At 42.6% G+C, this 16,957-nt stretch overlaps 2 protein-coding genes across 2 annotated transcripts; one reads left to right on the top strand and one right to left on the bottom strand.

The window, feature by feature from the left end:
- Positions 1-219: 219 nt before the first annotated feature.
- LOC4334449 (protein argonaute MEL1-like) lies at positions 220-9,182 on the top strand. Its single transcript, NM_001418834.1, has 22 exons — positions 220-986; positions 3,269-3,474; positions 3,563-3,712; positions 3,804-3,937; positions 4,028-4,137; positions 4,209-4,315; positions 4,740-4,878; positions 4,957-5,073; positions 5,266-5,373; positions 5,458-5,529; positions 5,796-5,915; positions 5,997-6,162; positions 6,241-6,362; positions 6,482-6,622; positions 6,810-6,949; positions 7,030-7,092; positions 7,172-7,235; positions 7,331-7,466; positions 7,570-7,643; positions 7,740-7,834; positions 7,929-7,960; positions 8,794-9,182. Exons 1-22 carry the CDS (start codon positions 291-293, stop codon positions 8,976-8,978), a joined length of 3,177 nt encoding a protein of 1,058 aa, NP_001405763.1. The 5' UTR covers positions 220-290; the 3' UTR covers positions 8,979-9,182.
- A 728-nt stretch (positions 9,183-9,910) lies between these two features.
- LOC9268667 (splicing factor Cactin) lies at positions 9,911-16,537 on the bottom strand. The gene is made up of 13 exons (XM_015777730.3): positions 16,202-16,537; positions 16,005-16,096; positions 15,052-15,148; positions 14,453-14,524; positions 14,297-14,359; positions 14,064-14,204; positions 13,411-13,506; positions 12,705-12,989; positions 12,258-12,417; positions 12,020-12,162; positions 11,248-11,421; positions 10,457-10,723; positions 9,911-10,372 (listed from the first exon to the last, which is right to left on the bottom strand). Exons 1-13 carry the CDS (start codon positions 16,508-16,510, stop codon positions 10,253-10,255), a joined length of 2,019 nt encoding a protein of 672 aa, XP_015633216.1. The 5' UTR covers positions 16,511-16,537; the 3' UTR covers positions 9,911-10,252.
- Between the last annotated feature and the right edge of the window lie 420 nt (positions 16,538-16,957).

Genomic DNA, 16,957 nt, shown 5'->3' with positions numbered 1-16,957 from the left:
CACTTTCTATAATGACACATAATTTGTCTTGGGTAGCAAGTTTGATTAACCGGCCGCCTAATTAATCACTCTTCCGTACGGACAAGCATACAGTCACCGCGCGGTAAGATCACCACCCCCTTCTCCCTCCCACCGCGTCTAGCTAGGGTTTCTCCTCGTCGATCACCCTCCGCCTATAAAATCCCCCTCCCCTTCCATTCCCGCAAGGCCGCAACATCACTCACCCACTCCCCACCCCTTCCCAAACCCTCACCTCCATCTCGTTGCCTTCCTCCACCTCTCTCTCTGCCATGGCCTACCGCGGCGGAGGCCGAGGTGGCCGCGGCGGCGAGCAGCGGCCGCCCTACTCCGGCCGCGGCGACGTCCCTGGCCGTGGTGGCGGTGGTGGTGGGGGTGGAGCCCCGCCGTACCGTCCCGCCTCGGGCTTCGTGTGGCCGCCGCCGGGGATGACGCCGCGGCCGGGGCCTCCTCAGCCGCAGTACCCGCGGCCGGGGCCGCCGGCCGTCGTCTACGGCGCGCCGATGCCGGCGGCGCACCACCAGGGCGCGTACCAGCCCGGGGGCGTGTACCGTGCGCCCTCCCCGGGGGTTCCGGTGATCGGTGGCTACGCGCGCAGCACGCCCGTCACCATCCGGGCGCCTCCGCCGTCGCACTCGTCGGCTCCGGCTCCGTACCAGCCGGCGGCGGCCGCGCCGGCTCCCTCGTCGTCCTCCACGGCGCCGTCCGCTACGGCTCTGGCCAAGGAGTTCGAGCAGAAGCTGTTCGTGTCGGAGACCGCGCTGGCGCCACCCGCGGCGGTGGCGTCGGCCGCGGCCGCGCCGGCTGGCGAGGCGTCGGTGGAGTCGGACAAGGATCTGGCACCGGTGTCGAAGAAGGGGCTCGCCCACCCTGCGCGGCCGGGGTTCGGAGCGGCCGGGAAGAAGGTGATGATCCGCGCGAACCACTTCCTCGTCAATGTCGCCGACAACAACCTCTTCCACTACGATGTGAGCTCACCCCTGACCCTCTTTCCCTTCCCTTCCCACCCCTAGATCTACGCATACTCCATGCATGCTGTCTACTACTGTACTCCTGTACGTGTGATGGTCAGATCTGTTAAATTTACCTTGCATGTTGTGTGTATGCATGGATTTTGCTTGCTTCTGGATGATTTTTTTTTGTTGTGTCGATGGCAAGTTCGTTTCTCTGCTGCCTTCGTTTGCAGTTTTGCATGGAGCGAGGGCTTCCGATCTCATCCTAGTTTGTGGGTGTTTGGTCGGAGAGTCGCGTCTCCTTTCTGGCATAAAGTTTCTTCTCCGTTTATTTGGCCTTCTCCACTTCGGTGCTCGCTGCTAGTTTGGTGCTAGAGATCTGGCCGATGTCGAGAGGGCCGCAGCACACGCAGCTCACCCGTTCGAAGCCTTTCGTTCTGTTTGTTTAATTTGGTGATATGCATGTACATATGTAGTACGCGTCTCACGTGCTCAACGCACCGGCGTACATGCATGTCGTTGTTTAGTTGGGAACGTTTTACGTTTCGTACAAGGGTAGGTTGCTCGGTTCAGTTTTGCTTCTTGATCCTTCTGTTTCGTTCTTTCGATTGCAAGTTCGTTTCTCTGCTGCTTTCGTTTAAAGTTTATCATCCAGTTCGTGGGTGTTGGTCGGAGCGTCGCGTTTCGTTTCTTGCATAAAGTTTCTTCTCCGATTTTTTGATCCCCTCCGTTTGTTTGGCCATTTACACCTTCGGTGCTCGCTGCTAGTTTGGTGCTAGAGATCTGGCCGATGTCGACAGAAATCTCATGGCCGCAGCACACGCAGCTCACCAATTCGAAGCGTTTCGTTGCGTTCGTTTTCGTGACATGCATCTCATCTGCTAAACGCACTGGCGTACATGCGCGCGCATCCCGTTTTCTTCAGAACGGTTGCTGTGTTTGGGGTTGCTGATTTCGTACAAGGGTAGTTCTGATCTCTCCCTCGTGGGAGCTGGTCGGGTTTTTCCCTCTGCAAGCAAAGGTTTTGCATCGTTTTGTTCTACTTTACAAGTTTGCTTTTTTTTGTGTGAGTTGGAAGACGACGAAACCTCTCTGTGCCCTGCCCGGTCGGTTCTACCTCTGGTTTTGACTGTTTCTTTTGTTGTCTTTTGGAGACTGCCATTTTTGTGTAAGCGGATACGTTCGCTTGCTATTTTCTTGCAAGGGACATGTTAAACTTGTTCTCCCTGTATGCGAAGCCTTCGCGTGAACTTTTGCATCCAAAGTGGTCAGATCGATTCTTGTTTTCTTGTAGCAGCGGACTAGTGACCGCTGTCCTTTCTCTGATCTTCTTGCAGCAACTCTCCAGCGGCCGGAAGCCTGTCGCTTGCAGAAGTAGAGTGGTGGATCCACGTTTAAAAACTCATGATACATGTGGCTTTTGGTTTTTGTGTTTTCTGCTCTTTTTTTTGGCAAAATATATGAAAATTTTATCGTTGTCTTCAGGATGTCGTTCTCATTCATGATCTTGTACGCCTAGCTTTTTTTTTATTCGTTCAAAAAACAATAACGTTTTTTCAGGTGGAATTCTTGCAAACTCGTTTCATATGTTTTGTTTTGCTTTGGGGCTTTTAGTAGTAGTTCCATTTCTTATTTTGTTTTTGGGCTTTGATGTTTGGTTTCTGATTCCTGAGCTGTACCGATATTCTTGGCCCTGTTCCTATGGGCTTTGGTGGGCTTTAAAGAACTCGTAGTATAGCTATTCTTCATGTTCGACCCGTAGTACAGCTATTCTTCAACTCTCCCCATGCTTCTCTCCCCATTCCTCGAACGCTTCGCCGGCGATTCCCTCCAGGCTCTAGCGTCCGCCATGGATGCCCGCCCCATGTAAGTGTCGTACCCGTAGTATTGCAAGTGTAGTTCTACCTCTATCGTGACCTCAATGGAGAGGATCAATCTTTACCACCTTCTTTGTTGTTTGATTTCTGTTGGTCCCTAGCTGATTTAGATTTCGTTACTTTGGGGCATTCTGTTTTTTTGTTCGGCCTGCATTCATTTCCCTAATCAATCGGCTCGGATAATGTGTGTACTACTCATAACTTGGTGCTGAATTACTCATTTAGGTCTAGACGAAATACACATTGAGTAGTTTGGTGTATTAGTGATGGTTAACTGCTCTGATCTAAACTACTTGTTACGTGATGTTTACTGTAGAGTTCTTGTTAAGTTGCTCTAAGATCTTCCTTTTTATAAAAAAAAAATCTGCCCCTCATGTCCAATAGAAAGGCCGTTGATCTTCTTTTTGGATTATGTTACAGGTTTCAATCAATCCTGAGTCAAAATCAAGAGCAACAAATAGGGAAGTACTCAATGAGCTCATCAAGTTGCACGGGAAGACATCTCTTGGTGGCAAATTGCCTGCCTATGATGGAAGAAAGAGTCTCTATACTGCTGGTTCACTCCCTTTTGAATCGGAGGAGTTTGTGGTTAAGCTAATTGATCCCGAAAAGAAGGATAAAGAAAGGTTTGTATGATGCAAACTAGAGATTTAAATTCTTATGAATTATGTGTTTTGCAGTCTCATATTATTTTTTCTTTCTTGTCTTCTGCAGGGCGGAGAGGGAGTACAAGATCACAATTCGGATTGCTGGCAGAACAGACTTGTACCACCTCCAGCAGTTTTTGCTTGGAAGACAGAGGGATATGCCCCAAGAAACCATTCAAGTTCTTGATGTTGTCCTTAGGGAGTCACCATCTTGGAAGTATGATTCTTTCTTGTCTTTGTTTTGACTTTTGCTTGATTATTTACTGACTAGGGTACAAATAATGCATTGATAACTACTTTTTCTGCAGTTATGTCACAGTGTCCAGATCCTTCTTCTCTACCCAGTTTGGTCACCGGGGTGACATTGGTGAGGGACTTGAGTGTTGGAGAGGTTACTATCAGAGCCTGCGCCCAACACAGATGGGCCTTTCGCTGAATATAGGTACTTCCCTGTCAGTTACTGTTTATCAGTTTTCTCTGAATGGAAGTGATCTTTTCAGATACTAACTACTGTTCGGTATGCTTCATTCAGATATATCTGCAACGTCCTTTTTTAAGCCTGTGACAGTGATCCAATTTGTGGAGGAGTTCCTGAACATACGTGACACCTCAAGACCTTTGTCAGACCGGGATCGTGTGAAGGTAATATTCCTACTGATGGAATTCATAAAATCATGCAATACTGATCCTAACTCATTTTTCATGATGTTTAGATAAAGAAAGCATTACGTGGGGTTCGCATTGAAACAAACCACCAAGAGGACCAAATCAGAAGATACAAGATAACAGGGATTACCCCCATTCCTATGAGCCAGCTGATGTACTTATCTTTCCTCTGCTTCTGCTATAACTCTCTTTTTGTTTACATTCTTTAAGATACAGAAAATCAATATAGATTGTTGATGGAATATTTGAAATGTCTTTGTTTATGGATCTTGGGCATGGTAAGTACATTAATTGTTTGTGGACATGTGATAGAAACATTTTAATCCTTTTCAAAGGTTTATTCCTTAGATATCAATGTATGTTCCTTTGATATCCATACTGTCAATGCTGTGAAATGTCCTTCAATGTTCAACAAAATTGATGTGTAAAGGTTGAAGTGCACATAATTTTACTGTCCTGAGAATAGTGCTTTGTCATCTTTTTTAGGACCTGCATTTTGTTATCATGCTTGTTCACTGTTTTATAGCATGAACATAACTTGTTTTTCACCAAACTGATGCCTGGTTTGATGTTGTTAGATTTCCTGTTGATGATAATGGGACAAGGAAGACTGTTGTTCAGTACTTCTGGGATAGGTACAATTACAGACTGAAGTACGCTTCTTGGCCCTGCCTACAGTCTGGCAGTGATTCTCGCCCTGTATACTTACCTATGGAGGTATTGATTCATCATCCATTTACCTCTACCTGAATTGTGCATGCTGTGTGCAGTTTGTTCATGCAAATGTGTTTGCAGGTGTGCAAGATTGTAGAAGGGCAGAGGTACTCCAAGAAGCTTAATGACAAACAAGTGACCAACATCCTTAGAGCAACCTGTCAACGCCCCCAGCAGAGGGAACAGAGCATTCATGAGGTACAATACCATGTAGATGCAGAGCCAAACTTTTTATGCTTTTGGATTTTTGCTCACATTTAATGGCCTTTTATTTCTGCACATTTTATTAGAATAACATTTCCGTAGAACATAAGGCTATATTTTTTTCTTGATGAGATAATGAAGACAATATCATGTATTTGTATTGACTTCCATTTCATCTTCTATCAGATGGTTCTCCACAACAAGTATACAGAGGATAGGTTTGCTCAGGAGTTCGGTATCAAGGTCTGCAATGACCTAGTCTCTGTTCCAGCCCGTGTGCTGCCTCCACCCATGGTACTATGCTTTATTCCATTTCTTTTGTTCGCATTGTTTAAACTGCTGGGAATTTCTAACAACCTTAATCTTTGCGCTTTTCAGTTGAAGTATCATGATTCTGGAAGGGAGAAAACTTGTGCACCCAGTGTTGGACAGTGGAACATGATTAACAAGGTGATGCCTTGCTTTATTATTACAACTCAATTTCTCTCTCAGGTTAATTTTGTATTGCCTTTGTTTGAAAGTGAATTCTAGGTACACTTGCTTAACTTCTTTATGAATTGACCATTAGCATTATTTTTTGTTGGAGAGTATCTGAAATTGACAACCTTGTACTGAAACATAATTGCAGAACCTGTAAAGATACAAACTACTGAGCCAACATAATTTACTTGCTGATGTGTTTAAAGGAAGACACTAATACTTGTTAATTTTTTCAGAAAATGATCAATGGAGGAACTGTGGATAACTGGACATGTCTGAGTTTTTCACGAATGCGTCCTGAGGAGGTACAAAGGTTCTGTGGTGACCTGATTCAGATGTGCAATGCCACTGGAATGGTAACTCTGGCATAGTTACAATGCTATTAAAGCAGTTTAATAATTATATGTGCTGCAATTAACTTTGACTTGACCCTGTAGTCTTTCAATCCAAGACCAGTCGTGGATGTCCGGTCAACAAATCCTAACAATATAGAGAATGCTCTGAGGGATGTTCACAGGAGAACATCAGAACTGCTAGCCAGAGAGGGAAAGGGAGGCCTGCAGCTTTTAATTGTAATTCTGCCTGAAGTTAGTGGTTCTTATGGTATGTATATTGTTGGTTGGGTAACTTTTCCATTCCCTGATTTATTTATTAAATGTCGTATATGCATGGTTTTTACAGGGAAAATTAAAAGGGTCTGTGAGACTGACCTTGGCATTGTATCTCAATGTTGTTTGCCAAGGCATGCCAGCAGGCCGAACAAGCAATATTTGGAAAATGTTGCACTCAAAATCAATGTCAAGGTCTGTAATTCTGCTGGGCTTGTATTTTTTTCCCTAGAACTATACCAATTCTGTGGACTATATCTTGTGTGCTTTTAGTATTCTCCCCCAGAAGTATGACAATTCTGTGCCATAACCAGGTCGGAGGGCGCAACACTGTTCTTGAGCGAGCCTTTATCCGCAATGGCATACCATTTGTGTCAGAAGTCCCAACAATCATCTTTGGCGCTGATGTCACACACCCTCCACCTGGAGAGGACTCTGCATCATCTATTGCTGCGGTTAGTACCCTCCTAGCTAATGGTTCTTCAATTCATTACTTGGTCTGTTTGATGTTGTCCTACAATACAAGATCATGGGCTATCCTGTGAATAACTTGATGCAATAGATGAACTATATTTTTCTTCCCAAAGTTTATTGCTTTGCATATACAAACTTTACTGGTATATTTTCTTTGTGTTCATGTAGGTTGTGGCATCTATGGATTGGCCTGAAATCACCAAATACCGAGGTCTGGTCTCTGCTCAACCACATAGACAGGAGATAATAGAAGATCTCTTTAGTGTTGGTAAAGATCCAGTGAAGGTTGTAAATGGTGGGATGATCAGGTAAATTTGTGGTCAATGTGGTATTGCAATTGTATATTATTGTAGGTTCAACTGGGAACTGACCATGCTCTTGTTTACAGGGAGTTGCTTATCGCATTCCGCAAGAAGACTGGCAGAAGGCCTGAGAGGATAATCTTCTATAGGTATGTCCTGGAAATTCTGTTCTGTTCAGTGGTGTGTCCAGTTAAATGAAATTTGTTGAGTGGTCATTCTCCTCTGCAGAGATGGTGTAAGTGAAGGTCAGTTCAGCCATGTGCTTCTTCATGAAATGGATGCCATCAGAAAGGTGAGCTTCGCATCATGATACATCTGTCTGTGTTATCTATTCTGGACAAGCCAATTTCATTGTTTTTTCTGAATTTAATCCTTTTACATTGCAAGGCTTGTGCATCTTTGGAGGAGGGATATCTACCACCTGTCACATTTGTAGTAGTTCAGAAAAGGCATCACACAAGGCTTTTCCCAGAGGTTCATGGGAGGCGAGACATGACTGACAAGAGCGGAAACATCCTTCCTGGTCAGTTTCTTGTTGGTTGCTACTGAGAACATACATCTGCTACTTCTTCAGGCATTTGATGATTGGATATATCGTTGTATTCCGTTTCTTTTTGGTCCTGCAGGAACTGTCGTGGACCGTCAGATTTGCCATCCTACAGAGTTCGATTTCTACCTGTGTAGCCATGCTGGCATACAGGTAAAACCCATGCTGGAAGCTGTTTGCAGATTGCACAAAATTTTCCAGCCAACAAAATTTTCAGTTAATGTGTGCTCTTGACATTCCTTTTCTCAGGGTACTAGCAGGCCAACTCATTACCATGTCCTTTACGATGAGAACCATTTTACAGCCGATGCACTTCAGTCCCTGACCAACAATCTTTGCTATACGTAAGTTCATTTCTCTGTTTCTGCTTAGTTGCTTAGCTCCCTTATTATTTCGGCTGCCCCAACTCTGATAATTCCTACTGTTGGCAAAATGCAGCTATGCGCGATGCACCCGGGCAGTGTCTGTGGGTGAGTCTTCTTTTCTTGCATCTTTGTTTCTCATTTCTGCATTAGTTTGCTTAGCTTTGTTTACCTCCTTCGATGAGCAAGCAAATGTGTACACCAAAATTTTTGGCATTGGTTTAACTGTGAACTGGAAAAGATAAGCGCTAGGAGTAGGCTGTTGTTCTCAACAGTAGAAATCCTTATTTAGCTTGTGTTAAAAATTGGACCTTTGTTTACTGTAATGCACCCAATTCATCATGTGGTAAGGGAACTGCACAGCTGTCATTGCTTGTTATGCACCACCAATGTCATCTTGTTAACTGTTCCACAACATCTGCTTTTCAAAATTGTCCTCAGCATTTTCTTTTCGAATGTGTTCCATTTGTATCTTATCATTTTGTATGTGATGCTCCCATGTTACTTTCTGGAACTAGCAATTGAACTACCGAAACATTTTCCTTTCTATTCACTGATGTAGTACTCATTTTCCTATCTGTGCAATTTAGCATGTTTTGAAATTGTGTTTTTGCCAGGTCGGCGAAGGAGCCGACCAAATTTCATTAAGATTGAAATTGTGTCTGTCTACTGTATGTAATGCACATCATGTGATCTTGCTTTTTGAAGTGAATCGAACCTAGTGTTATTTGCTTGTCAAGCACCATCAATGTCATCATGTTAACTGTTCCTAAACATGTGGTTTTCAAATCTGCTGAATCCTATCATTTCGCATGCGATGCTCTCATGCTACTTTCTAGGCACTAGCAATTGAACTACAGAGATTCTTTTCTACGTGGTGCTCCTTTTCAAATCTGTTGCATTTGTTCACTGATGTATTGCTCTTTTTCTTTCCTGTGCAGTCCCACCGGCCTACTATGCTCATCTTGCTGCATTCCGCGCTCGCTACTACGTGGAAGGAGAGAGTTCGGATGGTGGCTCGACCCCTGGCAGCAGCGGGCAGGCTGTGGCGCGAGAGGGCCCTGTGGAGGTGCGCCAGCTTCCCAAGATCAAGGAGAACGTCAAGGACGTCATGTTCTACTGCTGAGGAGATTGTTGGCAAGGAGAGCCCAATATTCTGGTAGTTTTTTGGTTGGTAGACTTGTTTGTGTCCTTGGTTTGGAGCTGGTTGCTTGTAGTTCCATTTGCTGTTTCCGAGTAGCCGGATTGTGACTGAGCTTTTGTGGTCTTTAAGGCCTTAACTCTGCTTGAGACAATGCAAGTCTTTTAAATTTCCCTGTGGCTTTTGTTATTTGCTCCTGTGCTCTACTAGTATATCATATTTGCCTTGCCATTTTCTCAACTCAAAATATTTTTTTTCTTTCTTCCTTGTTTTTTAAAAGCAACTCCTGAGTCTCTGACTTCATAGGAGTTGACCTGTTTTGTTCTGGAAATTGGACGGAGAAACCCGACCATTAGCCACCAAGTCCAAAGTGGCTAGTGGTTTTGGAGATATCCTGTCCTCAGAATCAATTCAATTTTGCCCATTGCACTATTTACCTTTGCTGCATTGGTAATTGTTTTAATATCCCTTCTGAAATTTACACACTGTCGTAGTTTGCCAGTGCGAAGGGAACTAAGTGAGCAAACCTCACTTGTGAAAAAGGGGACTCTGTTAATTTATTTTTTGTATGCGGTAACTTATTTAGAAGCAGTTTAGATTCTACCATCCAATGGCATCTAAACTTTGAGTGAATACTTGCCTTCCATTTTTAAAATCATCTCTTGTCCTTATAATCTTGTGTAGAAGATGGATGTAGAGGCCAATAGCTGCAAACTGATAGTGGTTCGGAGCTAGGAGCCTCGGACCAACTGCCACTTTGCATCTCTGATCCTGTTAATAGCACAAAGTTGTGTAGGAGCAAAACAAAAAAAACAAAAAAAAAACAGCTATTACATTTTTAGCTATAAGTCAATTGGTCATGCCTTCTGATGTTGTGCTAAGTACTCCACACTTTCGCTAGTTCCAGAAACAAGAAGTTTAATGATATACGCACTATTAGTTTGATTGCCACCAAAAAGATGTGTTGATTTTTGACATCTGAACTCAATTTCCAAAGCAGAAAAAAGGAAGTTACAATGTACACAGGAGACTTCGTTGCTATTTTCAAACCGCTAACAAAGAGCCTAATCAGCATAAGTACGGGATGCTAGTATGCTACCCTGTTCTCACTTAGTACATATGATCTCGGATGAGCATGTGTAGTCGACTCCAGAGTTGGTATCCGAGCAAACCTATTTGCATAGGGCTCTCAGGTAAGAAAAGCAAGACCAACTTCTAACAGCACAATGGAGATCAAAACGTCTTCCTTGCGTGGCATTTTATCGCCTGTAGCGGTAGCGCTTGAAGTTGAAATAGAGGTGGAGAATCCCACGTTCGAATGTGCACTTGAAGCCCTTCTTATGTGAGTATTCCCACTCCTTGTTGACAATACGGAAAGCCTGGTGAAGAAAACAGAGTAATTAAGTGAAGTGCCCATGAAACTCTACAGGATTAAATTTGAAGATATGGGAATAGAGGCTTACTATATCCTCATATGGAGGGCCCGCATGGAATCTTATGAGGCATGTCTCACCGGTGCTCCCGTCTTTCTCTATCGTGTATGTTGGCGCCTTTGATTTATCCACCAGGTCAGGGTAAAATATATTGAACTTGTAGCCCTGGACGATTTTCGGTGGGGGGTTGTCGTGGTCATAGTGAGTCTGGTTGTATTTGTTCCACTCATATCCAGTATGCACCCGATTGAAGTACTTCGGTTTTCTTGGTCGATACTTGTCGTGCCACCAATATACCTGTGAGCACATTAAACAGGCATATTTTCATCAGAAACAAAGTCAGCTTGCATTCAAGTTCACTGGAAGCAGATCAATGCACTTAAGTTGTTAAATAAATCTTCTAGCATGTAAAAGCAAGCCAGCCTCCACAATATTGCTTTGGGCTAATATTATGTGCACAATCCAGATCAAATGATCTTGGGGTTAAATGAGGAAATAACAAGTGCAGTGAAGGTCTTTGTGACAGACCATGTTGTAGAGGGTTGTTCAATGAACAAATTAGTGTAAAGCTATCCTGCATAAGGTTCATGATTCAACAGGACCACCTTTTACCAGACATGGGTGGTTATGAGCTCTGTAGGGGCTAAAAACTTGCCAAAGTATGCAGAGTTAGAGCTGGACTCTGGTAAAAGCATTCCAACCACAAAGTTTTTACAACACAGAATATTGCAATATGGGTATCAGATACTGTTCTGTTTAGAAGGCAAGGTGGTACAGTGATAGCATTGCTGTTTCTCTAGATATAAAAAAATTCATGTTACCTGTGAATCAAGGTTCACTTCAGCTCCTGAACCAAACACAGCATCTCCTTCCTCCATAGCTCCCATTGCTTTCATTGCTTTCATCTCCATCTCATCGGGTACTCTTGTCTTCACTGCGATGGCCTGCTGAACTTTCTTTTGATGCTCCATAACTACAGCTTCACGTTTTCGATCCTGGACATTAATTCAAAGTGCATAGGAATATTCTATGAATTGCCAACATTTAAAATCTGCAATCAACTCACGAATGTACCTAATGATGTAATCCTGAATTGAGATAAAAATTTCATGTATGTAAACTCCAATATATAAGCCAATAATAACACCTTACACTGACAAATGACCGTAAGTGTACTATGGTACACGATGAAACTAAAAGGCCTTTCTCAGGGTAAACATGAATGGGTCAATGGGAATCCAGTTGGTGCCTTAAGAAAAGATCTATATGATACCTAAACAATTGTACTGGCTTGTTCATCTTTTTGCACAATATAGTGTCTAATAAATAGTAAGTCTGCCAATTTGTAAAACAATTGCAGTTCACTTCACTACATAAAAACTACCACTATTTTCTTAGCATTTACTTCCTCCGTTTCATATTATAAGACTTTCTAGCATTGCCCACATTTATATATATATATTGATGAATCTAGACATATATGTGTGCCCAGATTCATTAACATCTATATGAATGTGGACAATACTAGAAAGTCTTATAACCTGAAACGGAGGCAGTATTAAAAGCTAAGTGTAGCAGGAGTGAGGACACTACCAGTTCTGCCTTGTCCTCCTCAGGATCAATTGCATCTTCATCTTCATTGCCATGCATTAGCTCAGGAGAAAAGGATCCGTCTTCTTCATCCAAATGACTCTCTGTTTGCTCCGCTATAGGTTCAGGCGAATATCGCTTATCATCTACACATAAAGTAGGTATAAGAACTCATAGTCGCTAGAGTTACAGCATGGAAGGGAGTATTTGAGTGACTGGAAATACAGAAATAAAACTAAACCTTCATCATCATCATCATCATCATCGTCAATATGTGTTGCATCCTTCTCTTTAGCATCGATTTCATCCTCAGATTCCTTATCCTGCTCAATGGAATCAGGATGCTCCAGACGATGTAGATGCTTCCGTAAGATCGAAGCATGGATTTCCCTCAGGCAAGCCTGCAATGCAGAAAAAGGTAAGCTTTCACCTATTATACACTATTTAAACCGGGCAACCATATAAACTGCAAATTCAGAAAGTTAGGCAAAGCAGTTTCACAAGTTCATATAAGAATCCAAACCAGGATCTGATTATGATGCAAGAACTAAGGTCAAATCAAGATACCAGAACACATTTTATTTGTGTAATGCAAATGAAACAACCAAGATAGTGTGATATGGATGGAATCACATTTGCTACAAGAAGAAAAGAAGAGTGTCTTTTAGTGTCTGCAAGCATGGCATACCTTTGCTTTGTAAATATGAAGGCGTTTCAGAATGGCCTCCCAGTATTCAACAACTTTTGCTGTTCCAGAGCGCATTTGGGACTCAATTTGACTTTGCATCTCTTCTAGTTCTGTGGAAGTCTTACCCTCCAAAAGATCCTTTACATCACCCTCAATACTTGCATGTAAGCCCCTCTCTTCCGCAAGAACATCAGGAGGTGGTTCCTCACCACGCACCCTAGCCCGATCCAAGGCATCTCTTTTCCGAGCCTCACCTAGCTCCCAGTCACATACCACCATGAGTGCCTGATGAATTTGAAATAAAGAGTGGACAATTGGTCAACAGCCCTGAGCATCCTTGCTAATTAGATCAAGAGAGCAACATGAAATCACAGAAATTATTAGTTCCTACTGTCATATTAGGAATAACTTGATTTAGTTTTTTTTTTGTGAAAACCTACGGCCTATAGGCAAACCATATATACAACAAGCTAAAAAATATGTTCTGACATACTACGGCACAATATTTTTGCCAAAGATCGATCCAACAAAACATAATTATCAAAATCTCAAAAATTTAGCATTACTGTTTTGGACTATATGCCATTTGGTACTAACCTCAATCAACAGGAATATACATTATGCAACATACACATCAGTCATATGAATTCATATGATTATTCAAGTAAAGGGTAATATTATAATGAATGTTGAGACAAAGACACACCTCCCAGTATTTGACATTTATTTGGCTTTCCCTGTCCAGATCAAGATGCATCTTAATGTCATCGCGCAGCTCTTCCATTTCCTTCACCGTTAATCCCTGCATTTAGCACATCACATATGTTTAAGTGTTAAAAGGAAAAGGGAACTCTTTCAGATCTGGGCTAGTTGTAAAGTAAGAACAGATGGAGTGATTAAATTTCAAACCCATTGAGAGATACATGTTTCCACCTCTCTAATTAGAATGTAGTTAATGATGAATCGTTAGAATGTTTAAGGCTATTTCTAAGATGTAAGGTATCTTAGGATATATTGAAACATTGAACCTTTTACTTTGAATACAAGGACACAGTATTCCTGCACGTTCTAAAAGGGTAACGCTTAAGGCGGATGAAGCTGGAGATTATAGAAGGATAAACAGTTGGTTATAGGGAGCCATTCTTTCAGAAGAGAATCCAGAATGTTAATGATGTATATCTGAAATTTATTGCATTTGTTTGATAGTATGAAAGAAAGCCTGGCACCAACATCAGCTAATGATTGAGTGAACATCATATGTGAGAACCAGATACATACAAAGTAACTTCTCGATAGGTGCATCCATATAGCGGCTCTTTGGTTAACTATAATCAAGTGGGTAAGAGAAGTTCAATTTACCTTGAATACCAAGTAGGGCTCGTTTAACTCAACATCAAATTCTTCTGAGAAATTGAGATTCTTCAGGAGAACATCAATAGGTTTTGTGCGCCCCTCGCGTAACCTGATCTCAGATCTAACTTTGCTTTGATCAAAATGAAACTGCAATAGAAGACAAAAATTGTTACATAAAAGAAGTCCGGCTTAATTCAGCATGAGACCAAATGATATTTGCCATGTTGTAAAATATGAACCTCTTCCTCTTTCTTCTCCCAATCCTGAAACTCAGCGCGTGCTCTTTCTCTGGCTAACAATGCCTAAGAAATACAATTATAGACATTTAGTTCCACAAAAAAGTGTTACTTGAAACAAAGAGAAGATTAATGGTAACCAGAGAGATATATACAGACCATTTCCTCCTCATGCTGTGCCTTTTCGATCGCTCTTTCCTCCCTTCTTTTCTTAACCTTCTCTATTTCAGCCTATATTAAGAATAAAATAGTAAAGTTGCAGGCTAGTGACATATTACTCTATCTTGAAAGATAACATCAAATATAAAACTGCTTCTGCAAAGAACCAGCCAATGGCATTCTTGCAAGAAACAGATCCATATAATCTCTACTCATGTGTAAATTTACATGCATCCACATTTTAGGCTGTAGTTCTTTGGGGCAAGGCATTGGGCACTGATGCAAATGTTTAGTACATAATCTGTTGTTTCTCACTATTGTTTTGGGTGAAACTATAGGTATTCTCACCCCAACGTGTTATTATGTATTTGGACACTTGCATAAGATGATAACAATATAATTATAATCTGGCAAGGTAACACGAGATAATATTGTTTTATTATCCTAAAATGAAAGCAAGTAGTATTGAGTAAATGTCCTTTGAGTCCTTTATTTTTGTTAATTTCAATGAAGAGTCATCTCCAAGTTCAGAAAGCATGCCAGTGGTACTCCTATCATAAGATTTGAAGTTCAGGATAATAAAAGGAAAAAAGAAGTACCATTCTTTCTCTCTGTTTCTTCTTTTCACCTTTAACAGAAATGTCCACCTTTTGCCCTTGAGATACATCACGCTCAATCTTCTTTCGCCAAACAAATCTGCACCAATACAAGGTTGAGAGTATTACTTTTGAACAGTCAAAGTAAGCAATCAGTGCAAACGCAACAAGTAGGGATAAAATTAGGATCTGAAGTGCAGCCAACAACATTTCCATATGGTCATATCACATGATAACATTGTTAAACATTAGAAATCTTGACTGCAAAACTGTCTACTGATAACAGTATGCAAAATAATGCTCTACGAGATTTCTCACAGTTGAGAGAAAGATTTCTCATAAATGTTCATAACTCATTCTAGAGAGTGCAACAAATGAATAAACAAGTCAGAAGACATCTACCGTAGTCAGATGATCTCAATCAGTAGTTCACTAAGCTATCAATTCAATCCTTCATACATTTGTCCAGTACACTACCTAGTTAGACAAACATTATAGCCTCGATTTTACTTGTAAGTTGTTAGCTGTGTTAATGTTGCAACTGATAAATACTACCTATATCTAACGAACCAACTTGACGTCTTCCCCAAATACAATTACCAGTTGGCTTAGACAAACCACATTTAGAGTTTTTTTTTATTGGGCCACACAAGTAACCAAGAGCATTTTCTTTTTTTTTTCTATACAAGATATATGTATCCTTGGTGGCTGTAGGTGTCAAAATGAAGTGATCAATAAGTAAGCTCAAGCCTTACTAATGTAAATAAATGACAGTAATCATCAATCTGCACACAATTTTAGGGCATCAAACAAACAAGGGAAGTGTAACTTTTGGCCTCCTGTTTATGTCATCCGTGACACAGTTCAAACAAATTTCAGCCCAAATTTCTACTTAGCTAAGCAACACCACTAATGGAACGAATAATGTGGCAGGAGAGGGGGACGAATTCGCGTACTTCTCGGTCAGGTTGGGATCGCCAAAGGGGTTCGAGTCATTGGAGTACCCCGACACAGCATTCGCCTTCATCTTCTTCGCTACCTTCTCTGCCTGCACAGCCACCACCACCATCAACAAGTTAGTTAGAAATCAAAACCCTAGCCGCAACAATGGAGCCAACCAAACGGAAAACCCGAACCTCCACCGCCCCAATACCTTCTTCTGCGCCTTCTTAGCCATGTACTCCACGATCTGCTCTTCGGTGACCTCCCCCTTCTTCCGGCTTCCGCTCCTCCTCCGGACCCGGCCGCCGGAGTCCGACCCGGAGTCCGACGCCTGGGAATCGCTCGCGTCGCTGGACGAAGGGGTGTCCCTCCGGCGGCTCTTGCGGCGGTTCCGGCTCCGGCTCCGCCGCGGCGAGCCGCTGGAGTCGGAGGCTTCCTCCGAGTCGGACGGCGACCGGCTGCGCTGCCGCCGCCGCCGCCGGCGGCGGCTGCTCTCGCTGTCGCGCTCCTTCCTAGGCATGTCGGCGATGGGAGGGAAGCCGCCGATGAGTCGTGGGGCGTCGCGACACGCCAATATTCATAAGGGCCCAAAACCGGTAAGATTCCGGCCCGATGCCTCGTTTAGATGGGCTTCAATGTAGGCCCATCCAGGTATACAGGGCCTGTATGTGGGCTTATTTGGGAAGACACAAACCGACCCATCTATATGGGCCGTAATTTTGGGTGCTGCATTTCGCCGAGAGAGAGAAGTGGGGTTGACAAGTGGCTCACACCTTATTTTTATTTTTATCCTTATCACTTACATGTGGGACCCACTTCTATTTTTAATTACTTTGATGACCAGTCTACCACGTCAGCACATTTTAACCAAGTTAACTTACCACGTCAACAGAAACCGCTTCCAAAACCACTGAAGAAGTCAAATTCACCTGTTATTGAAGTTGTGGTTGAGGGCTTGAGTGATGTG

This window comes from Oryza sativa, chromosome 3 (genome assembly GCF_034140825.1).
Source record: "Oryza sativa Japonica Group chromosome 3, ASM3414082v1".
Taxonomy (NCBI): domain Eukaryota; kingdom Viridiplantae; phylum Streptophyta; class Magnoliopsida; order Poales; family Poaceae; genus Oryza; species Oryza sativa.
The sequence above is the reverse complement of the archived record's forward strand: the minus strand, read 5'-3'. Positions and strand labels throughout refer to the sequence as shown.

Coding starts and splice junctions, on each gene's coding strand:
- LOC4334449 (NM_001418834.1), top strand. CDS start 291: ATGGCCTACCGCGGCGGAGGCCGAGGTGGCCGCGGCGGCGAGCAGCGG. Junction 5,530..5,795: donor AGTGGAACATGATTAACAAG/GTGATGCCTTGC, acceptor TAATTTTTTCAG/AAAATGATCAATGGAGGAAC. Junction 7,644..7,739: donor GTAGCCATGCTGGCATACAG/GTAAAACCCATG, acceptor TCCTTTTCTCAG/GGTACTAGCAGGCCAACTCA.
- LOC9268667 (XM_015777730.3), bottom strand. CDS start 16,510: ATGCCTAGGAAGGAGCGCGACAGCGAGAGCAGCCGCCGCCGGCGGCGG. Junction 12,418..12,704: donor TTCATATTTACAAAGCAAAG/GTATGCCATGCT, acceptor TCTGCATTGCAG/GCTTGCCTGAGGGAAATCCA. Junction 10,373..10,456: donor GCCCTCCATATGAGGATATA/GTAAGCCTCTAT, acceptor TTTCTTCACCAG/GCTTTCCGTATTGTCAACAA.